The following is a 25705-nucleotide window of genomic DNA, read 5'->3' on the forward strand; positions in this document are numbered from 1 at the left end:
AAAGACCCTGATACTGGGAAAGATTGAGGGCAAGAGGAGAAGGGGGCAACAGAGGATGAGATGGCTGGATGGCATCACTGACTTAAAGGACATGAGTTTGAGCAAACTCAGGGAGATGGTGAAGGACGAGGAAGCCTGGCAAGCTGCAGTTCATGGGGTTGCAAAGAGTCAGACACAGCTCAGTGACTGAAAAATAACAATAAATGGCTAAAATTAAGACAACTGAAAATATTAAGTGTTGACAAGGAGAAGAGTAACTGGAACCATATTACATTGCTGTTAGGGATGACAATGATACAGTTGCTAGAGAAAAAAGTTTGGCAGATTCCTGTAAAGTTAAACATATTCTCCCTACACAATCCAGCAATCCCATTCTCAAGTATTTATCCAAGAAAAGCAAAAGCATATGTCCTCACAAAGAATTGAACTTGTATGTTCCTAGCTCAATTCATAATGGAAAAGGCTGAAAATTATCCAAATTCCATAAATGAATGAATAAACAAATTATGATATGCTTATTAACAAAAGGCAGTGAACTACTGATAAACACAACATCATGGGTAAATTCAAAAGCTTTATCTTAAGTGGAAAAAAACACACAAAAATTATAAGATGTATGATTTCATTCATAGTAAGTTTTAAGAAAGCAGAAATATACTGACAAGAAAGGAGTGTATTGGTTTCCAGGGAATGGTATTGTGAGAAAAGAGTTGACTGAAAAGAGTCAGGAAAAACACAGTCATGAAAATGTTCCAGACCATGATCGTGGTGGTGGTTATACAATTATATATATTCGTAAAAAACACATCAAAGTGTACACTTGCTACCAGTTGGTTTTATTTTATATTTTGCCTCAATGAAGCTCACAAAGTAAAAATTATTGGACTGGCAGGAACCTTAATTCCCATTCCTTAGCCTCCAGAAATCCATGGGTATTAATACCCAAGACTCACACATGATTGTAATAACATTTCAAAAGATTTATCTTGACTTCATGCTAGTTATGGGGCTTCCCTGGTGGCTCAGTGGTAAAGAATCTGCCTGCCAATGCAGGAGATGGGTTTGATCCATGGGTCAGGAAGATCCCTTGGAGAAGGAAATGGCAACCCACTCCAGTAATCTTGCCTAAAAAATCCCATGGACAGAGGAGCCTGGCCAGCTATTGTCCATGGAGTTGTTCACAAAAGAGTCAGACACAACTTAGCAACTAACTATCAGGAGCAGCCTGTGCATTATATTCATTGTCTTTCCATTCTTGGAAACAACATTCTTTTAGTTTTTGTTGCTGAGTTGCTATTTTCACTTTGTTTAATATTATCTGTGTAATAGTGTAGTGTCAGTAACTCAGTTGTATCCAACTCTTTGCCACCCCAGGACTCTTTGTATCCAGGCAAGAATAAGGCAGTGGGTTGCCATTCCCTTATCTAAGGGGTCTTTCCAACCTGGGGATTGAACCGAAGTCTCCCACATTGCAGGCAGATTCTTTATCATTTGAGCTACAGGGATGTAGTCACAGAGAATTACCCTGACTCCATGAGTCCCAGTGTTTTATCAAAATTATAAAGTTTCCTTGTTCTTTCTTTTAGACACATGTTTTTTCATTAAAAATTTATTCCCTGATTCTTCAATACCACTGATCATTAGAGGCGGTATACCTTAATTAACATCAGTTCAGTTCAGATCAGTTGCTCAGTCATGTCTGACTCTTCCCGACCCAATAGACCACATCATGCCTGGCCTCCCTGTCCATCGCCAACTCCCAGAGTTTACCCAAACTCATGTCCACTGAGTAGGTGATGCCATCCAACTCTCTCATACTCTATCATCCCCTTCTCCACCTGCCCTCAATCTTTCCCAGCATCAGGGTCTTTTCAAATGAATCAGCTCTTTGCATAAGGTGGCCAAAGTATTGGAATCTCAGCTTCAACATCAGTCCTTCCAATGAACACTCAGGACTGATTTCCTTTAGGATGGATTGGTTGGATCTCCTTGCAGTCCAAGGGAATCTCAAGAGTCTTCTCCAATACCACAGTTCAAAACCATCAATTCTTCGGTGCTCAGCTTTTTTTGTAGTCCAACTCTCACATCCATACATGACCATGGGAAAAACCATAGCCTTAACTAGATGGACCTTTGCTGGCAAAGCAATGTCTCTGCTTTTTAATATGTTGTGTGCGTTGGTCATAACTTTCCTTCCCAGGAGTAAGCGCCTTTTAATTTCATGGCTGCAGTTACCATCTTCAGTGATTTTGGAGCCCCCCAAAATACGTCTGTCACTGTTTCCACTGTTTCCTCATCTATTGCCATGAAGTGATAGGACCAGATGCCATGATCTTAGTTTTCTGAATGCTGAGCTTTAAGCCAACTTTTTCCACTCTCCTCTTTCACTTTCATCAAGAGGCTCTTTAGTTCTTCTTCACTTTCTGCCATAAGGGTGGTGTCATCTGCCTATCTGAGGTTATTGATATTTCTCCCAGCAATCTTGATTCCAGTTTGTGCTTCATCCAGCCTGTTTCTCATGATGTACCCTACATATAAGTAAAACAAGCAGGGTGACAATATACAGCCTTGACGTACTCCTTTTCCTATTTGGAACCAGTCTGTTGTTTCATGTCCGGTTCTAACTATTGCTTCCTGACCTGCATACAGATTTCTCGAGAGGCAGGTCAGATGGTCTGGTATTCCCATCACTTTCAGAATTTTCCACAGTTTATTGTGATCCACATGTCAAAGGCTTTAGCATAGTCAATAAAGCAGAAATAGATGTTTTTCTGGAACTCTCTTGCTTTTTTGATGATTCAGCAGACGTTGGCAATTTGATTTCTGGTTCCTCTGCCTTTTCTAAAACCAGCTTGAACATCTGGAAGTTCACGGTTCATGTATTGCTGAAGCCTGCCTTAGAGAATTTTGAGCATTACTTTGCTAGCATGAGATGAGTGCATTTGTGAAGTAGTTTGAGCATTCTTTGGGATTGCCTTTGTTTGGGATTGGAATGAAAACTGACCTTTCCCAGTCCTGTGGCCACTGCTGAGTTTTCCAAATTTGTTGGCTATTGAGTGTAGCACTTTCACAACATCATCTTTCAGGATTTGAAATAGCCCAACTGGAATTCTATCACCTCCACTAGCTTTGTTCATAGTGATGCTTCCTAAGGCCCACTTGACCTCACATTCCAGGATGTCTGACTCTAGGTGAGTGATCATATCATCGTGATTTTTGGGGTCATGCAGATCTTTTTAGTACAGTTCTTCTGTGTATTCTTGCCACCTCTTCTTAATATCTTCTGTTTCTATTAGCTCCATACCATTTCTGTCCTTTATTGAGCCCATCTTTGCAAGAAATGTTCCCTTGGTAGCTCTAATTTTCTTGAAGAGATTTCTAGTCTTTCCCATTCTACTGTTTTCCTCTATTTATTTGCACTTATCACTGAGGAAGGCTTTCTTATCTCTCCTTGCTATTCTCTGGAACTCTGCATTCAAATGGCAATATCTTTCCTTTTCTCCTTTGCTTTTTGCTTCTCTTCTTTTCACAGCTATTTGTAAGTCCTCCTCAGACAGCCATTTTGCTTTTTTGCATTTCTTTTCCATGGGGATGGTCTTGATCCCAGGCTCCTGTACAATGTCACGAACCTCCATCCATAGTTCATCAGGCACTCTGTCTATCAGATCTAGTCCCTTCAATCTATTTCTCACGTCTACTGCATAATCATTAAGGATTTCATTTAGGTCATACCTGAATTTAATTTGGCAATAAGGAGTTCATGGTCTGAACAGTCAGCTCCTGGTCTTGTTTTTGCTGACCGTATAGAGCTTCTCCATCTTTGGCTGCAAAGAATATAATCAATCTGATTTCAATGTTCAATGTTGACCATCTGTTGATGTCCATGTGTAGAGTCTTTTGTTGTGGAAGAAGGTCTTTTCTACGACCATTTTGTGTTCTTTTGGCAGAACTCTATTAGCCTTTGCCCTGCTTCATTCTATAATCCAAGGCCAAATTTGCCTGTTACTCCAGGTATTTCTTGACTTCCTACATTTGCATTCCACCCTACAATGAAAAGGACATCTTTACTGGGTGTTAGTTCTAGAAGGTCCTGTAGGTTTTCATAGAACCATTCAACTTCAGCTTCTTCGGTATTACTGTTTGGGGCATAGAATTGGATTACCATGATCCTGAATGGTTTGCCTTGGAAACAAACAGAGATCATTCTGTCGTTTTTGAGACTGCATCCAAGCACTGCATTTCAGACTCTTTTATTGACTGTGATGGCTACACCATTTCTTCTAAGGGATTCTTGCCCACAGTAGTAGATATAATGATCTGAGTTAAATTCACCCATTCCAGTCCATTTTAGTTTGCTGATTCCTAAAATGTTGATGTTCACTCTTGCCATCTCCTGCTTGACCACTTCCAATTTGCCTTGATTCATGGACCTAACATTCCAGATTCCTATGCAATATTGCTCTTTACAGCATTGGACTTTGCTTCTATCACCAGTCACATCCACAACTGGGTGTTGAAGTAATTGCCATAATCACCATAGTAATTAGGTATGCAACTTTAAGCTAAGGCTTCAAGATCTCAAACCCTGCTTCCAACACTTGACTAGGTAAGTGAACTAAATATTTTCTTCAGTCTCTTGATTTGCAGAAATAAGGATAAAATTCGTTCCTACATCATCAGATTGTTTTGAGAATTCAATGAGATAATGCTTAGAAATATATAAACAATGCTTTGAAATACACCTGGAACATCATAAGTACCCCAAAAATGTTAACATTTGTACTGGCTTCATATTTTTCATGGAAATTCAAGAAAAAAGAAACAAATGTGAATAAAGTGCCAAACATAATTATATACATATCACCTCCCTAAGAATTATTTTCTAATCAATAATTCAGTTGTCTGTTTAAAAAAAAAATGTCAAACATATATATTTATTTGGTAACTCTTGAAAAATATTCAAAATACATAAATACTGGAATTTTAAAGGGAAGAATTGTCAGTCAGTCAGTTCAATCACTCAGTTGTGTCCAACTCTTTGCAACCCCAAGAACCGCAGCACACCAGGCCTCCCTGTCCATCACCAACTCCTGGAGTCCACCCAAACCCATGTCCATTGAGTCGGTGATGCCATCCAACCATCTCATCCTCTGTCATTCCCTTCTCCCCCTGCCCTCAATCTTTTCCAACATCAGGGTCCTTTCAAATGAGTCAGCTCTTCGCATCAGGTGGCCAAAGGACTCAACTGCAATTTCAAAACCCAATAGAAAAGCCAACCTCTGCTTTTCAGTGTTGTGTAGCTTTTTTATTTTTATTTATTTATTTATTTTGCTAGTATTGCATCCTTAATTTTCTGGTTTTTATTACAATGGAAAGATTATGTTTTAGGATGACATTTCTTCTATGTATTATAAACTTTTGTTTCATGTGTTTGCATTACTTTATTGTACTTATGTACTTTATTATATCCTAAATTCAAATTGCAACTCATTAAAGGACTTACTTTGGACATATGGTTTGTATAGGAAAACTAGGAATACCCAAGTCCTGTCTTGGTGTAATCAACCATCCTCTGGAGGCCTCCAAGGAAACATAGACATAAAGAAGGCAAAAGAAAGTGCTTTATGATTTAATGTGAATATTAACTGTGACTCTGGCCTCAAACTCCATAGGGAACTCCACAAACCAGGGGAGACAATAGGCAGAGTTCCTTGCTTCTATGTTAGTTAAGGAAATGAACCAGGGAATTCCTGGTAGTCCAGGGATTAAGAATTAACCTTCCAATACAGAGGAGGCAGGTTCGAACCTTGGTCAGAGAACTAACATCCCATATGCCACCAGGCAACTAAGGCCATGTGCTGGCAACTACTGAGCCTGCACAACACAGTGAAGACCCTGCACCTCAACCAAGACCTGACACTGCCAAATAAGTAAATACTGAAAAAAGAAAATGAACCAATTACACAAGCAAGACCCAGTTTTGAACTGAACTAAGCCAGCATGCCTCAGTACTTCTCAGACTAAAAGAGTGACCTTTGGACAATGGCCACATTTGAGAAAGTATATCCACAGTGCAAAAGCTAGATGGTCTGGCCTGTTTAGAGACAGCACCCCAGCACCTAACCACTGCTGTTCCTTCAGGGACCTGCCAATGAATAGCCATGTTCACTCATTCTTAGCCAGAAGATGACTCCTCCCAGGAATATAGTAGTCAAGCCTCAAATCTAACTCATTCAAATCACTCTCTTCCTCCTTGAGGCTTGAGGAGCACTCAGTGATAATACAGTGGAAAGCCTTCACTTTCCCTATAAGCCCACAGCAGTTGTCAAAATCTCTGAAAAGTAAAATGTGTGCCATGTGTAAAAGAGATAGCTGGTGGGAAACTGTATATAACACAGGGAGTTCAGCTTGGTCTCTGTGCTGTCCTAAAGGGGTTGGGATGGGGTGAGAGGAAGGACTCAGAGGGAGGGAACATATACATACATATGGACGATTCACTTTCTTGTACAGTAGAAACGAATACAACATTGTTAAGCAATTGTACTCCTATGAAAAAATTCTGTTTTTTTTTTTCTAATGTGACTAGTTATTATCTGATGTAGTTTGCTGTGCTATACTTCCACACAACTGCTATTATAATCTGGGAAATAACTGTAAGACAAAATATTTCTCCAGTCTTCAGTAGCACATCACGTTCACAGTGTGAACTTCAAAGGACAGGCTCATGGGATGGACATGCCTGGACCATTAAGCTACCTGCGCTTCCATGGGTCTCTCCAAAGAGTTTAAAAGATGATGTGCCATTTTGAGAATTTTAGAAAATACCATACTTTTTTTTAGCAAAAAAGACTGTGACTCCAGAGACAGAAGAGAACCATTTAGTATGAGAGTGACACCAATCCCTTTTCTGCCTTAAGGCTTTTGTACCTGTTTGTTCTTAGGCTCTGATCCTTCTCATAATTCAGGTCTCAGTTTAAATATCACCATCTTCATGATGATTTACCATCTTCCTTATGGTCCCATCCTCTCTCTTCCACCACATTCTATATGTATGCTTGCTTAGTCACTCAGCCACATCCAGCTCATTTGTGACCCCATGGACTGCACTCCAGACAGCATATTAAAAAGCAGACATACTACTTTGCCAACAAAGGTCCATCTAGTTAAAGCTATGGTTTTTCCAGTTGTCATGTATGGATGTGAGACTTGGGCCATAAAGAAAGCTGAGCACCAAAGAATTGATGCTTTTGAACTGTGGTGTTGGAGAAGACTCTTGAGGGTCCCTTGGACTGCAAAGAGATCCAACCAGTTCATCCTAAAGGGAATCAATCCTGAATATTCATTGGAAGGACTCATGTTGAAGCTGAAACTCCAATACTTTGGCCAGCTGATGCGAAGAGCTGATTCATTTGAAAAGACCCTGATGCTGGGAAAGACTGAAGGTGGGAGGAGAAGGGGAAGACAGAGGATGAGATGGCTGGATGGCATCACTGACTCAATGGACATGAGTTTGAGTAAACTCCAGGAGTTGGTGATGGACAGGGAGGCCTGGCATGCTGCAGTCCATGAGGTCGCAAAGAGTTGGACACGACTGAACAACTGAACTGAACTGGACTGCACCCCACCAGGCTCCTCTGTCCATGGGATTTTTCAGGCAAAAATATTGGAGTGGGTTGCCATTTCCTCCTCCCAGGGATCTTCTCAACCCAGAAATCAAACCTCCAGGCAGATTCTTTACCTGAGGAGCCACCAGGGAAACCCGTTTCCTCTATGTTGGCATTGTAACTCTTTACATTTTGTGGTTGTTTGTTAACTGACTGCAAACCCTGCTAAACTGAGCCTCCTGAGGGCACCGTCTTTACTGAGCAATTTTAATAGGCTCCTTTCAAAGCAGTATCCTATTTCAGCTCCTTTGAAACTTGGACCACTACACAGAGTTGAAAATTCTGGGTCTAATCTCAATTCCTTGATTTAGTATCTGAGTCTTAAATATATTACTTAACTTTTATACATCTCTGTTGTCAAATGGCATAATAACATCCACTTACTTGCCCTCCCACATACAACTGCTAGGGCTCATGAGAGAATATATATGAAAGCACTTTAAAGTGAAATGCATTAAGATGCCTGGGACTGTTATTGTGATATGGTGAAATTCAAGGTAATTAGCACTAAAAAGACTTAATATGTATAAATTTAAAATCTGTCACCAAAAGAAATCTTTCACTGAGATACAAAATAAGAAAACCCAGGGAATGATTTATTAGAGGTTTATCTTAACACATACACATTTGTCTGAATGCAAATTCCAGATGACAAGATTATTTTTCACCTAAAATACTAATAGGATTTTGACAATTCAGAGTCTAGGATGAGAACAAAAAACAATACACAAAAGTTTTCAGCAATAACATTTTTTTCATAAACAGCATATAGTTAATTTTATTTGATCCTTTCTCCTATATACTTCCAGTGGTCTGAACCCACTCTAGAATTATTTGTATTTGTGACATCATTATCTTTGCCAGGAAACTATGAAAAGCCTTTTTAGTCACAATAACTAAGCAATCAAATTCCTTTATCCACAGAGGGAAGTATTTAAAACCTATCTCTAAATAATGACATGGCATTTAATATTTTGTCACTAATTAAAATCAAATGATAGACATGAATAGGCTAGTCAGGAATTATTACTTCAAAGAACGCTTTCAATGCACAGGGTTAATTATTTATGTAAGGTTGAATTTCTAAGCATAGCCTCTGGTGCTATCAAATGAGACCACAGATCACCTAAACTCACATCTAGCCCTTTCTGAATGGAGGATCTCAAATCTGCAGTAGATCGCTAAAATTTCAAAACAGCACATTACACTAATCTGCACCACATCATGCCAAAATTATGATGTTCTAAAAATGTAGTAAAGAAGATGGATGTTGATCGCAGTACTTAGTACATTTCTGATTGTTACTGTTATCAATTCTTAGATTAAAAATAATAAAATAATACAGGTAGTGAACTGACAATGGAAACACTTTCTGTAAAAGCCAACCAAAGTTAATATAAGCTCAAAGGTCATTTGGTTTATCCAATCCCGATTCAAAGATATGAAGCAATTCAATGATTCTACTCTTACCCAAACTCCATTAAGTTAAAAAAATTTTACCTTGACATTGGAAAGAAATATATCCTTTTATTCCAATTTTACCAGTTTACTATTTTTATTCACTTGCTCTATTTCTATAGAAAGAGAGATATGCATGTGTGTGTATGTACATATGCACTTAAAAGCTCTTGGTTTTAGATTTGTTAAGGTGCTTAGATGAAATTACTTAAAGGTGTTCAGATGAAATCATCCTTGAGTTTGCTAAATATGTTACTCTATTTTTATAAACATTCTGTGTGTGGAGGTTGCTAGAAAACCAATGAACTGGTTATTTTCTGCTTCAATATCAGTAAAGTAGATTGCTATCATGCTCAAAAGTCAAAAGACTTCAAGTAATGCTGAAAAGAAAAAAATCCAACATGAAATGGCACTTGTTTATCCATATATTAGCGTAAAATTGCCCAAAGTAGTATCATTTAAATTTTGCATCTACAGCCCACTTTAAAGGCTAAGATGGATCAAACCAATGAAGCACACCTTAAAGGTATAAAAAATGTATTATGCAAACATTGCAATTAAAAAATCTCAATATTTTTAACAATATCTGATAGCTTGTGTACCTATATATAGAAAAACCATGTTGAAGAAGAAAAACTTTCTCACCTAAACTACTAGTTAACTATAGTCTTTGACAGAAAATATCATCTCCCTCCCTCACCCCAAACTAGTTTCTGTGTATAAAACATAGCAGTTCTTTCTTTGATTTGGGTTAAAGCATATCTAGTAGGATCGGAAAGATGTGCGCATGCATGCCAATTTGCTTCCGTTGTGTCCAACTATTTGTGATCCTATGGACTGTAATCCACCAGGCTCCTCCATCCATGGGGATTCTCCAGGGAAGAATACTGCAGTGGGTTGCCATTTCCTTCTCCAGGGGATCTTTCCAACCTAGGGATCAAACTGGGTCTCCTGCGGTTCCTGTATTGCAGGCAGATTCTTTACCATTGAGCCACTGGAGAAGCCCCAGAAAGATATAACCCACTAATACTTAAATAGTACCTGGAAAAAAAAATCCTGAAATGTCAGTCTGAAGGTTTTTGTTTTTGTCTATAGAGTGCCAATATTATTTTAAGTGGGCTTCCCTAGCAACTCAGCAGTAAAGAATCCACCTACAATGCAGGAGACATGGGTTTGAACCCTGGGTAGGGAAGATTCCCCCAGAGGAGGGCATGGCAACCCACTCCAGAATTCTTGCCTGGAGAATCCCGGTGGACAGAGAAGCCTGGTAGTTTATAGTCCATAAAGCAACAAAGAGTCAGACATGACTGAAGTGACTTAGCATGTAATATTATTTTGAAAGATAAACATGCGGATAGAAAAATCAGCGATCACTTATTTCTGAAAGTGAGTGCAATGTGCAATCAAGAACACTGCAGTTTTCTCAAATACCTCTGAATACTCTAGAATTTATTGACCCTAGAATTTGTGACAACTCTGATATGTTGTCATGAATAGCTAAGTAAGGAGAGCAAATGAGTTTTCCTTCCTGGTAAAATAAGAGGATGACATGCCAAATTCCTTTTGCTAAATACTGCAGTGATGTTTTGGGTATTTGGGGATTACACTAGAGCACCAGCTGGAAGAGTATAATGTCTTCCTCTTTGGTGCCAAGAACTGAGACTAGTGGAATTAAGAGTATTTTTTCATGATGCTGATTAATTGAAATACTTATGAGAATGCTGGTAGATAAATACATATAGAATTGCAAGTTTGTCAACATCATAGAATACACATCAAGAACCCTAATGTAAACTATGGACTTTGGATGATAATGATGTGTCTATATAGGTTAATTGGCTGTAACACATGTACCACTCTGGTTCAAGAAGTTGATAGTTGGGAGAAGCTGTGTGTGGGGTGGGGGGAGGAGGGGGTGGGAGGCAGGGGATATACGGAAACTTTCTGTACTTTTCACTTAATATTGCTGTGAACCTAAAATGGCTTTAAAAAATTAAGTCTATAACTTTTTAAAAAATTATGAAAGAACATGACCAAGATGAGAATATTATTAGAAGTAATATTTTACCGCTTTCTAAGAAATTGTAGATATTGTATTAAAATGTTAATTTTTCCTATATTATAAACTTCATTAATAGATATTAAGTGTTATTATTTCATAAAATAATTCATTAGACTTTAAAAATTAAATTCTCAATACGTAACAAAGTAAATTAAATAACTGACTCTGATGTTAATAGAGAGAGATAATGGTGGGAATGTGCTTTATTTCCTCTTTATCAAAAGTTACAGTGCAATGAGCCAGGCATAAAAGAGTACAGATTATGTAGCTGCATTTATCTGAGCACAAAAGTTGGCAACCCTAGTCTGCGATGTTCCGAGTCAGGACAGTGACTTACTAGAGAGATATGTACTGACTGGAAGAACATGGGAAGGTTTTAAGGTTCCAGCTGGAGATTCAGAGGAGGTGATTGGCTGTAATGGATACTGATTTAGGTGTTTTCAGTCTGTCAAAAATCCATGGAGCTGTCAACTTATTGCTGTCTTCTGCACATATGTTATCATTTTTTTAGAAGCAAAAAAAAGGCAGTTCTTCATTTCATGAAGTTCTGAATGAAGCAAAGGAGATTGACAGGAGGCTATACACCTTTTCATATAAGCTTGTGGTTTATGCAAAGACAGAGAAAAATAAAAAGAAAGTTAAGAGAACTTAAAGGAGCTAGGAGGAATGGCCTTTTGGATGTATTGTTAAACAGGTTAGAATTTCTCAGTGGGACATCTGTATAACCTAGACAGTCAGGAAAGAAAAACATAAGATATGAGGAAAGTTAGAGCTTTCCTAAATAGGATTAAGGATTATGAGTAAGGTAGAAATTAATAAATATCTTTCTGAGAGACTTATACCACATTCCTCTCACTTGCCAAAATGTACATTGCCATTTTTTTTAATTACTTTTTTAAATGATAGGGCTTATATGCTCAACCTAGACAGCAAATTAAAAAGCAGACACATTACTTTGCCAACAAAGGTCCATCTCTAGTCAAAGTTATGTTTTTTCCAGTAGTAATGTACAGATGTGAGAGCTGGACTATAAAGAAAGCTGAGCACCAAAGAATTGATGTTTCTGAACTGTAGTGTTGGAGAAGACTCTTGAGGGTCCCTTGGACTGCAAGGAGACCCAACCAGTCCATCCTAAAGGAAATCAGTCCTGAATATTCATTGGAAGGGCTGTTGCTGAAGCTGAAACTCCAATATTTTGGCCACCTGATGCGAAGAATTGACTCATTTGATAAGACCCTGATGCTGGGAAAGATTGAGGGTAGGAGGAGAAGGAGATGACAGAGGATGAGATGGCTGGATGGCATCACTGACTCAATGGACATGAGTCTGGGATTTGGTGATGGACAGGGAGGCCTGGCATGCTGCAGTCCATGGGGTTGCAAAGAGTCGGACATGACTGAGCAACTGAACTGAATTGAACTGATGGCTTTTAACTAATGCTGTTGCATGGGATTCACTCTTCTCAGTTCTGTGGGAATGGATAACCCGAATGGGATGTGCACTGGTATAACAGTATTATCTGGGTACAGACAATGACCTTCAGCTAAATTCTTTGCACAGGTCACATATGTCTTTCATAACCTACGTCTAAATGAGTTCCCAAGTTTCTTACATTACAAGGTGTATTCTATTCCAGTACACATATCCTGAACACTATTTCAAGCAACAACCTCCACCTCTTTACCTATCTGATCATTTTACTCAAGGCAGAATGGATTAGAATGGCCTCTACATCCTGTTATTACTATATCACCCTAAACTGCTTAAAAAAAAATGAAGGGTATCAGAAGGTGACTAAAAGAGAGAAAAAGTGAACAAGAAAGCTTAATCAACCTTGAAAATAGATGAATTAAGCCTTGAAGAAATAAGAAATTAATTTCAGACAACACAATATTACTGATTATAAGAAATTTATATTGACACAACCTTGTAAATCAACAATACTTCAATAAAAAATGTTTTAAAGGAAATTTAATGGATGCTTTTGAAACTACAGTGTGTAAGGGAATATATAAACGACTGTGTATCTGAGGGATATTTATGTATGTATGTTTGAAATTCAGTAAACATATACAGAAAGTTTAGTTTTGTCATGGGGCAAAGGGAAAAATAATAGTTACCATTTGTTGATTATTCACAATGTGCCAGGAATTGTGAATTATCTCATTAAATGCTCAGAATGACACTAAAGTAGGTATAATGCTTATTTCCATGCAAAGATGAGAACATGGAAGTTTCTAAAAATTAACTGACTTATCCAAGGTTTCACCACTTAACTGCAAGAGTTAAAATTTTAGTTCAAATCTTTGTTTCAGTTGAAAGCTCAAACCCTTAGCCACTGTTACTAACTTGAATACTGAATGATCACAAGAGTAATTGGAGCAACATTAGGCAAGAAAAGAGGATGAAAGGAGAGGAAAAGAAGTTTAAGATCTAAAGGCATATGAAGTAAGAAAAAGGAGACATGAGAACTGGAAGAGAGACAAAATACAAACAGCCTGGTTGAGACACAAAATAGACATTCAATAAATGTTTGTTGAATGAAGTTATATGACATAATAAATGAAATAAATGTCATAAATAATGTGACACTCCCTAAATTTAAAAAAGAAATTGATCATCTTTCCTTAACTTAGGTGTTTCACTTCAGTTCAGTCACTCGGTTGTGTCCGACTCCTTGTTACCCCATGGACTGCAGCATGCCAGGCTTCCCTGTCCATCACCAACTCCCATAGCTTGCTTAAACTCATGTTCATTGAGTCAGTGATGCCATCCAGCCATCTCACCCTCTGTCATCCCCTTCTCCTCCTGCCCTTTCCCAGCATCAGGGTCTTTTCAAATGAGTCAGCTGTTCGCAACAGCTGGCCGAAAAATTGGAGTTTCAGCTTCAACATCAGTCCTTCCAATGAATATTCAGGATTGATTTCCTTTAGGATGGACTGGTTGGATGTCCTTGCAGTTCAAGGGACTCTCAAGAATCTTCTCCAACACCACAGTTCAAAAGCATCAATTCTTCGGCACTCAGCTTTCTTTATAGTCCAACTCTCACATCCACACATGACTACTGGACCTTTGTTGGCAAAGTAATGTCTCCGCGTTTTAGAAAGCTGTCAAGGTTGATCATAGCTTTTCTTCCAGGAAGCAAGCATCTTTTAATTTCATGGCTGCCATCACAATCTGCAGTGATTTTGGAGCCCAAAAAATAAAGTCTCTCACTGTTTCCATTGTTTCCCCATCTATTTGCCATGAAGTGATGGGACCATATGCCATGACCTTAGTTTTCTGAATGTTGAGTTTTAAGCCAGGCTTTTCACTCTCCTCTTTCACTTTCATCAAGAGGCTGTTTAGTTCATCTTCACTTTCTGCCATAAGGGTGGTGTCACCTGCATATCTGAGGTTATAGATGTTTCTCCCGGCAATCGTGATTCCAGCTTGTGCTTCATCCAACCCAGCATTTTGCATGATGTACTCTGAACAGAAGTTAAATAAGCAGGATGACAAAATGCACCCTTGACATACTCCTTTCCTGATTTGGAACCAGTCTGTTGTTCCATGCCCAGTTCTAACTGTTGCTTCTTGACCTGCATACAGATTTCTCACGAGGCAGGTTAGGAGGTCTGGTATTCCCATCTCTTTAATTGTCCACAGTTTGTTGTGATCCACACAAAGGCTTTGGCATAGTCAATAAAGCAGAAGTAGATGTTTTTCTGGAATTCTCTTGCTTTTTTGATGATCCAACAAGATGTTGGCTATTTGCTCTCTGGTTCCTCTGCCTTTTCTAAACCCAGCTTGAATATCTAGAAGTTCACAGTTCACATACAAAGGTGTTTTTCACATGGTTCAAAAGAAAAGTTATTGTATAGTCATGGGTTTTAATACATTCAAAAGACTGGGAAAATCAAAATCCCCAAAGTATAATAATTAGATACCCAAATTAAAAATAATTTTCTCATTCATATTCTTTACTTTCAAGCTAACTTCTTGATTAAAGTTTAATGTAATTATAAGAGTTAATAACCTTAAAGAGAAAAATAATCAAGCCTCCATTATAATTTTCGGGTAGATTCTTTCTGAAGTGAAATATCACTAGAAAATAATTATCCCTAATAGAATGGGAGCTATTCTAATAAATATTTTTTTTCATTTAAAAAGTGCATAATTTTGAAGGAGATAGAAGAAACAGTGAGAAAATGAATCCCATTTGATCTACCTTAGACTCAGCAGATACCCATATGAGCAGTAGCGTACTTTGCCATGTACTTTGGGAAACTTGTAAAAACATTCATATTTCTGTTCCTTTTCTGAGAAACTGACACTTCTGGGGAAACCTTGTTGATTGGTGCCCTGGCAAAAGCATTTTTCCAACCTGTGCCTTGGTTTCGCTCCCACTAGCAATCCTTATACACAGAGCTTTTAAACTCTGCAGCCTTCTGAAGTCTCAAGTCCTCAGTCCCATTCTACTCTGCTCATCACCTTTATATGATGATCTAAATACCAACTTCATTATTTATCTATTAATATTCCCCACACATAAGACAGTATATCTCTGATAAAGCACTTTCTATATATTATCACTTTAGATTTCACATGAGCTCTATATGAGTGTGTATATATATATATATATATATACACACACACTATTAATATCCCCATTGTATAAATGAGAAAACAAAGATTTAGAGAGGTGTTGTTACTTGACTGAGATCACAAAGTAGTGACTGCTGAAACTGGATTTAAATTCTCAGTATAAAGCCCGTGCTTCTGATCACTGTGATAAAATCAAATCATTAAATGTGAACTCCGTCAGAAAGTCCCCATAAATTCTCAGTATAAAGCCCGTGTTTCTGATCACTGTGATAAAATCAAATCATTAAATGTGAACTCCGTCAGAAAGTCCCCATCACCTCAGTTCCTCAGTTCATCTGTCCCTACCCTCATTCAAGGCTCACTGCTGCATCCCTGTTTAGATTCAACACCAATACTTAACCCTCAGTTAGTGAGACCATGGTACCTCATCTAATTCTGGAATTTGCTTATCATTTTCCCCTAATTTTGGGCACATGATGAAGTCCATGAATTATAACAAAGAAGAAGTAAAAGAAACCCACTGCAGTAGGTGAAGTTGAGGAGGATCCAAGGAGGAACTAAGGCAAGTCTATTGATTGACTGAAGCTTTGAAGGATGCTGCCTCCATCTTGGCCCACATGTAAGTTTATACATGAAGGGAAGAAATGAGAGTCCTTGTTCTTCACGACTATCAAAGAAATTAGACTTAATCTCCCCCCACACAAAGCTCCCCCCACACACATCTTAGAAAACAGAGGCAAGTATAATTATATTGCTAAATTCCATGATGGCTTCACTTGTAGGATTAATATTTTTTAACCAGCCTAAAATTTTCCTTAATTAAAAACTGAAATATTACCTAATTTCAAGTCAACCTGTTTGTTGATCACTACATATTCAATATTGCTTCATATGCCATTCACTTTTTTTAAAATGTAGAAATATTTCCAGGAATTACTTCACGGTCTGCAAATTTCTATCTTCAAGAATAAATCATATAATATACTTCCAAATGATTAATAATGAGTTTCTCAATTTTATTCCAAGTACGGTAACTATCAGAAACATATAACGTTATGTTTAAGGTTAACACAGAAACACTTCATCACATTTGATTTTTCTTCAACTCTGTTTACCAAGTAAGTAATATCTAAACAAGGAAATGATGCATCATAACTTCCAGAGTTGACAATTTTTTGTCAGTTTTTCCATATAGTGATATTTTATGTCTCATTTCTACTTATAAAGGTTCATAAAATAAAGCTGTGTCAAGCCGATTTTATCAATGGTATATACATTGAAACAATCTATTCAGTGCTCTGTTGTCATCTAAATGGGAAGGGAATCTAAAAAGAGTGGACATATGTATATGTGCAATTGATTCACTTTGCTGCACAGCAGAAATCAACACAACATTGAAAGGAACAATACTCCAATAAAAATTAATTTAAAAAATGACAACACTAAATAATAAAGATATATGCATCCCAAAACGATACTGAATTAATCCTACTAATGGAGTTGTCACAAACAGTTACAAAGAAAGATCATTTGGGGAGGTAAAGATATTTCTCAAAACCTTCAAGTTTCTAATCAAAGCACTGTGCCTAGAAAAGAGCCAGCACTCAAGTGATTCTTTGTTCCCTTCCCCCCTCTTTCATTTCTTTATATTCCATCTGTACTTTCATTTTCCCCTTTCAGGCACTCTTCTCTCCTGGAAATGATTGGAACCATCTCTTAACTTGTCATGCCTATCTTCAATCTCTCCCTCCTGTCTGCAAATTGCTGCCATAGTTATTTTTCTAAAACACAAATCCTAGCACTTCACTGTCCTGTCAGAAAGCTTCAGTTCCCTGCTGCCTCCTGTGTCACATTCAAACATCAGAGTTTGGCAGGGATTTCTAACCGGCCCAAGTTCATGTTGCTAATCTCATCTTCAGACTGCTTCCATGTCAGTCTCTTGAATTCTTATACTGAGGATGCTCACTTTCTCAGAACACATATTCTCACCTGTCTTCCATCTCCTATTAAACAGCTTTGTCTGCCATGAATATCCTTTCCCATCTTGTCCACCTAGAGAAATGTCACTTTCTATTTGTAATTTAAATCAGATGTCACCTGCTTTCTGTGTTGTATTCTTTGAGCACCCCCCCAAACCCCCTAGGCTAAGCTCCCTAATCTTAGTCTTACGCTGTATTTGTACAAGCCCATGCCTCTATCACATCACTTATCAAATTGAATTATTGTTGGTAACATGTTGGTACCTCTCCTTTGTTAAGCTATGACATTTGAAAATTCATGGAATCACACTTTATTAATCTTTGCATTTTTAATGCCTAGCAGAGAGCCCTTTTATCAGATACTTCTTAAGATTCCCAGTAAAATGAATGTGGATTAAAGGAATGATTCATAAAAAATAAAAATAAACTAAAAAAAACACAGTAAGAACACTGACAGATATCTATATTTTTAAAATATTCCATTATCTTTAAAATAATCTGTGGTGAATATAGAGCTGGAAGAGAACTGAGGTTATTTTAGTATAATCCTTCCATCTAAAAGAGCCTTTCCAGGTGGTGCTAGTGTAAAGACCTGGCCTGCCAATGCAGGAGACTCTAGAGACTCAGGTTTGATTCCTGGGCTGGAAAGATCCCTTGGAAAAGGGCATGGCAACCCACTCCAGTATTCTTGCCTGGGAAATCCCATGGACAGAGGAACCTGGGGGGCTATAGTCCATAGGGTCACAAAAAACAGTGGGATATGAAGCAACTTAGCATCCCATCTAAAAGATAAACCATCTTCTTCCATATTTTCTTCTTTTTTTTCTTTTGCTTCTTTTCACCTAACTCTAATGGATAAGACTCTCTGATATGGAGAAATCATGATCACTTGATTTTACTGTAAATTGATAATAAATGTCTTTTCCCACTGAGTTCGAACTCATCTTTATCACATCTTAAATTCATATGTGTATATATATATATACAAACTGATTATTATTTTATTATGTATTTCTGGTTATTTCTACCTGGTTGCATTTACTATGTCTGTTCTGGTACTAGTTTCTTACTGAACTGATTACTATAACTTAACATTATGCTTAAATGTTAATATGTTTGGTAGGAATAGTTTTTCCTTCAAAATCATTTTAGTTACTTTTACTCATTTATTTTCACAGTTAAAATTTTAAATATTATTTCAAATTCCAGAAAATGCTCCTTTGTTTTTGGTTGGAACTATACTAAGCCTGAATACAGATTTACTCACAAAATAATAACATTTTTCCTATAGTTTGTTTTTCTGTTTACAAACAAGGGATGTGGATGTCCCTCAAAAAAGTTGTCTTCACATAGATCTTTCTTATTTTTGGGTTCCATTTATTCCAAGATATTGTCTACGTATTTTTTGCAAAGAAAACAGAGTCTCATTTCCCATATAAGTTAATGGCTTCTTACTAGTATGTAGGAAAGTTTTTAATGGTTTAATATTAATTTTATATTTGATCACCTTAAAGTATTCTAATATATTTCTCCATTTACTGCCTTGATATCAAATCATTTGAAGTAATCATAATACTACTTTCTTTTTCATTTTTAGTAGTAATCTCTGTTATTTTTGTTTCTGGTTTTATCTCAATGGCTAAAATTGATTGATAGACTATTAATAACAGTGCTAACAGGACTAATTTGTCTCTGCAACAAAAATAACTATAAATAAATATACCACTATTTATATGTCAAGAAAGATGTGCTTATACTGTTAAACATTTATTCCATTTCTAGTTTGTTTTTGTACTTATAGCAGAAATTTATATTTTAAGCAAATGGCTTTTTATAGATCTTATGAGATATTGTTCATTGTCTTATTTGACCTATTAGTGTGCTTGCAATACATTTCCTAACATTAAGCAGTATTTATTTCTTTTAGATAGCTTAAAGGTATTATACACAAGGAAATTTGCTTTAAATCCAGTCTATAATGTTCAGAGACTCTCAGAATTGCATATTTGTAAAACTTTCAGGAAGTCCATAAAATAATAAAGTTTCTAAAGAAAAGAAAGTTCTGATAAACTCCACCTCTATACCAGTCTCTGTAATCAGGCAAATGTTTACATATGCTTCTTAGAGTAATGAGCATTGACATGGTTAGACCACTACACTACCTCACTGTGAGTTTAAGGAAGGTACTTCATGCAGAGAATTCAATCACAACATGAAGGCTTGCATTCATTAAATAATTCCAAAATTGATTCCTCTCTCAGATTCCCACCAATTCTATGTGATTCTTAGTTGTGTCTCCTCCACCTTAACAAAAACTCACCCACCTAGAGAAGCAAAGAGATTCAGAGACCACCGCATCACCCTTTCCTCAGGTTTTCATCTCTCTGCTCACTTTATTTAAACCTTCCCCCTAAGTCACTGATACAAACTTCTTAAATGTCCCTTTCACCCCCTGGGACTGTCTCACAACAACTAAGTTTGTACTACCTGCTCCTTGCCATTAATAATTTGGAACAGGTCTGACATCAAACTTAAGTTTAGCTAATGAGTCAAGTTTCCAAGAAGTTAGAATTGAGACTTAAAACATATATATGTTCATCTTAGCACATGTTCCAAACAGCAACCAAATTCTAAAAGTTGTGCTACCTACCCCAAGAACCTAGGAGGAGAGAAAACCCAGATAGGAAGAGCAAAACAAAGCAGGCAGAAAGATGTTTGGATTTCTGAAAGGTTTTGGTTTTGAAACAGTTCTCTTCTTAGGCCCTTCTATACTCTGCCAGGGGGTTTCTTGACACATCCTCATAAATCCATCCTTTTAGCTTAAGCAAGCTTAAGTTGGTTTCTGTTACCTACAGTCAAACAGCGCTGATTAGTATGCCGACTCTGTCCTGCTCAGCTATAGAGAGGTAAGGAGACATTTCTGGAATTCTATCCAATACTTCTTCTTTATGATGAATAAGGTTCTCATGGCAACAGAAAAATCTTTGATTCCATACAAGATGTACAGTATTAATATTTTACTGCCTATAGACCAGACCAGAGGAAGAAATTGACATTGTTGCTTAAGTACCTGAAAAATCTGAACTCTTCTTTATTTTATGTCTTTCTTCTGATAAATTTTTACATTTAAAAAATTTATAGAAATAGCGTTTTGTTCAACTGGTAACAATAAAAGTAATCCTAAGAGGCAAGTCTTTGTTTCCCTCCAGCTTCCCAAGTAAAATTTTGTTAAATAACACTGCTTATTAGGCTGTCAAAGTCTTACATGATACTTTTCTTTTAGAAATAATTTCTAAGAGAATTCATTCTCTTCTAAAAAAAAAAAAAAAAAAAGGTAAACTTGCTTCTATCATGTAATGAGCTTATGCATTCCATCAAATGTCCCTTTACATTTTGACTGCTTAGGAAGCTCAGTGCTTAACCTAGCCCTTCCTTCTTACTATTGTACCAGATATAGTTCTTTACTAAATTTGTTTCTCCTCCTTTCAATTGTTTTGATGATGTACTTCTACTTGAACAGCCCTATGTGTCTTTTTATCAGAAACTGGCAAGATATTAATAATGAATGAATGCTAACAGTAAACCAATAATGAAATAAAAAATTGATAAGCATCCTGAAAATTACTGAAAATCAAATTAGATATCCCATGATAATCTACATATAGAGCTATTGAAACACAGCCAAATTTTAAGCCATTAGCAAAATCAATCTCCAAAGAGCTCAAATCAAAGAGATTCTCTTTTAAGTTCATACACTGAAATTCTTGTATTTTACATGATCCTCATCTGGAGTTTGTTTACTCTTGTATCAGACACAGTTCTATTATGCTTCAGTGGGTTCCTATTGCTTTCAAGATGAAGAACAAATTGTAGGAATGACCTATAAGACCTCATGATCTCTCTGGTCCTGTCTACTGCTTTGCCCTTATCTCTCACTTTCATCTCGATTTCAGCTGTCTTTAACTCCCTAGAATAGGGACATATTCCCCTATTACAAACTTTAAGTCCAACAGACCTTCTCTTTCAATACTCATTGCAGATTACATAATTACACCTTCATGTGCTTTTTTGATTGATATCTAAATTCCCCAAGAAACTTAGGTCTGATTGAACTGTTTCTACCAGTGATGTATCTTTAGCACCTATCATAATGTTTAACACATTCTATGGACTCAGTAAATACATTGATGAAATTTTATGTGTGTTTTCTTGTTCATAGTAAATTAAAAGAAGCAAATTATGGAAGGGATCAGTCCCCAAAACAATCACAGCAACAGTACTCTGAAAATGTAAAGAGAAAAAAAAACTGTAAAAAGTAGACAGAACTCAGAAATCATTGGTGTCTAGAGGCAAATTGTGTTAATAATCATTAGACATTATGACTTTTTTAGTAGTCTTTAATGGCATCATTATATTACAGTATGGTATGATAATTAAAGTCATCAAGGAAGGGTTAGGTTTTTATCTATGGTTAAGAGAGAAATTGGTAATTCACCTTTGAAGTGCTTTAATCCAATGTTTCTTTAAAAGATCTCCCCCTCTTCTGGAGATGAGCTTCAGTTAATGAAAAAATATATTCATTTGCATTCCTCTTTCCACTGTTTAACAATTTAGATAAACAAAGTGTTCCCCAACCTCACATTAGCGTAAATAACCTTGCACTGTAACACTCCTCTTGCGCTCCATTTAATCACTGTAAGAAAATTATTTTCAAATTCCCCTTACTATTTATATTCTTAACAAAAGGAACGGCGTTATGTAATGGTTCACCAAATTCTGTTGAAAAAAGAGGGTCCTTTGGATTGAATGTAAACCAAATTGTGTCTCCCGTTGCCTGAACAGAGTAAAAGAAGAAGTTTCCACTTGAATTCTAAATTGAAGATGACCTTGTGCTTTTTTGAGAAAGGCTGGCAGCTGAGGTCACTGGAGTGTATTATGATGGACAGTGCAGCACTGTGCGTGGCTCGGAGGCATGTCCTTTGTGTGGATTACAGCCAAACAGAAGGAATTAGGCAACTCAGAGCATTCTATCATTTCATTTGAAAATAATGGTCAAAGTCATGAGCAGCAACCATCACAACTTTCATGAAAGAACAGCAGAATTCAACAGTTTCATCACTTGAGGCAGGCAGCTTGGCTATTCTCAGCCAAGTACTATGAATCCACCATATTCTGTACTAATTTCTTGTGTCACGCAGAGAAGCAGCATTTCTGCTGCCGCAGAAGGCACAGCTCATCTCCACTTCATTGTATGTAGTTCTACCTTACACGATACAGCTCATTGCTTCAAATTGACCCAGTCGTTGAAAGAAATACAAAGAAAAAGAAGTCGTGGAAACTTAACACAAAGCTTTTAGAATGTAAATATACAGCAGCTCCGAATCACCCCCTCTTCCTCAAGTCATCTTACTGTTTAAAATGCTGAAAATCGGTTTCAAAACAAACTGTGAACAATGCCTTCTCTAATAATGGCATGAACAAAACATTTTCAAAGAAATCTAATCTGTTGTCAGTGGTTCCAAATGAGCCTCCTAAGTTGTTTCTGAAAGAGTGATATTTTGATTGATAGCAGCTTATTTTTAACTTCTGCTTCTTTCAGGAACAGATAAATGGTAGCATACACAAAAAAATGTGCTTGAGATTTAAAAGCAGGTGGAAAAACTCACACTTCTGATTAAAAGGGGGAACTGCTTCTTACCCTATGCTTCCCACTCTGCTGGAGTATATTCTATATATAGGAAGAACAGACACTCCTTGTCACTTCTCAAGTGTTTAGATACCAAAAAAAGTTCCGACTTACCATTAAAATTTACAGCCCGAATATAACCGAGTAGTTCTTTCCCATCAATGGTACTCATTCGTGGGCAAATGCCAATGTATCCAGGGCAGACATCTTTGTGCATATTGTGCAGGGCATAAGCCATGGAATACACAGCATCAATTACAAATTGGACCTTTCCCTCCTGTTCATAGGATGAATCCCGTGCAATTCGCTCCAGCCCTGTAAAAGACAATGGAAAGCCATCAACTGGGGTTGCTGCTGCTGCTGCTAACTCGCTTCAGTCGTGTCCGACCCTGTGCGACCCCAGAGACGGCAGCCCACCAGGCTCTGCCATCCCTGGGATTCTCCAGGCAAGAACACTGGAGTGGGTTGCCATTTCCTTCTCCAATGCGTGAAAGTGAAGTCGCTCAGTCGTGTCTGCAGCCCACCAGGCTCCTCTGTCCATGGGAGTTACCAGGCAAGAGTACTGGAGCGGGGTGCCATTGCCTTCTCCATCAACTGGGGTTAGATTTCACTAAAAGATGGCATGAGGGCTAAGATTTTCATCATTTGAGGCACACCTAATGAGACAAAACTATTTGATTTTACTCTTGATTATTTTAGTCCTATTCTTACTGAGTCAGGTTTTTAAACTGGGTATTGAATTTTCATTGGGAAAGAACAGAAACTATTCCATTAGCAACAAAAAGATATAAAGTAAATAAAAGACATATAGTTTCATTATCTTCATTTCCACCTTATTGAGTTCTATTATACTGTACATGCTAGTAATTACCTAGCATTTTGGTAGTGATTCGATCTTTTAAGTAAAATGTGTATAGACTGTTGTTCTTTTCATTCACCCAGCTCCCAGAGCATCATCTAATAAGCAGTCCAAAGTAAGATCTCCCCCATAACCTCGGGTCTGTCCTGGTTTAGAACGTGCTGCTTGGGAGCTCTTTTTGTAAATATTAAATGACAATATTTCCTTAAGTGCACTGCTTATCTCTAGGGCTTCCCTGGTGGCTCAGATGGTGAAGAATCCTCCTACAATGCAGGAGACCCAGGTTTGATTCCTGGGTCAAGAAGATCCCCCAGAGAAGAAAATGGCAACCCACTCCTGTATTCTTGCCTGGAGAATTGCATGGGTAGTGAAGCCTGACTGGCTATACAGTTCATGAGATCACAGAGTTGGACACAACTCAGCAACTAATACTGTATCTTTAGAAGAATCATTCAATTTGTTTTCTTCTTAATTTCTTCTCCAATAAAAACTCAATTTTATGTTTTTATTGTTTATTTTTTCCAGCTTATTTTTATGTAATTGACATATAACACCGTGTAAGTTTAAGAAACATATGTGATGATTTAATATACATGCGTGCTGTGACATGATCACCACCATAAGGTTAGTTACCATATGCATCACTCACAGAGCTCCCTTTTTACTCCTTGTGGTGAGAACTTTTAAGATCTATAAGAACTTTCAAGTATACAATATTGTGTCGTTAACTATAGTCATCTTGCCATACATTATATAAACGATGCAGAGCTCTTAAAATGAATGTCATTCAGAGTAATTGTTTTAGGTATATTGAGGGTTGAGAATTGGCCTTGGAAATTATACCTTTAACTTCATGTTTATCATTTAACATGTGATAGAAATACAGAATTAAAAATGGAAGATAAATTTGATGTTAAAGTTAGATGAAATATAATTAGTTATAATCCAACCTTTTCATTCTAGAGATGAGGAAACCAAGATTATGGAGGTGAAATTCACTTAGACACACAGGGCAGATATGGGAACCATTCCCACTTCTCCAAATTGACACCAACATTCTCTCAGTCACCAGAAAAATGGGGTAGATGGCAAGCATACTGAACACACAAGGAAAAAACAAACAAACAGGTCTTTATATCTCTGTGCAGTGTCTTGTCTCCTAGATCCTAGAATAAGCTTTACTGCTTATGTCCAGAATGTCATCAAGTGAGTTAAGGACATTGAGGGCTTATTAAGGAAAGCAAAAAGGATCTCCTCTCACTTTCACATTCCCCTAAACTTTATACATCTGATAACACTAGGAGAGACCAAAAGCAAGCACTTTAAATTTTCCCATAAACGTCAGTTATTCAACTTTAATAAACAGTCTTTAAGTTCAACAAATATTATCTTTCTTCACACTAATGCATA

At 37.2% G+C, this 25705-nt stretch overlaps 1 protein-coding gene across 1 annotated transcript in view; it reads right to left on the bottom strand.

The window, feature by feature from the left end:
- GRM8 (glutamate metabotropic receptor 8) overlaps positions 1–25705 on the bottom strand; it is an 801794-nt gene that overhangs the window by 299929 nt on the left and 476160 nt on the right. Inside the window, exon 6 of the mRNA XM_065939117.1 lies at positions 23551–23751. Within this exon, the coding sequence (XP_065795189.1) occupies positions 23551–23751 (201 nt within the window). The remainder of the gene's footprint in view (positions 1–23550; positions 23752–25705) is intronic.

The sequence above is a fragment of the Muntiacus reevesi genome, chromosome 6, assembly GCF_963930625.1.
Source record: "Muntiacus reevesi chromosome 6, mMunRee1.1, whole genome shotgun sequence".
Lineage (NCBI taxonomy): Eukaryota > Metazoa > Chordata > Mammalia > Artiodactyla > Cervidae > Muntiacus > Muntiacus reevesi.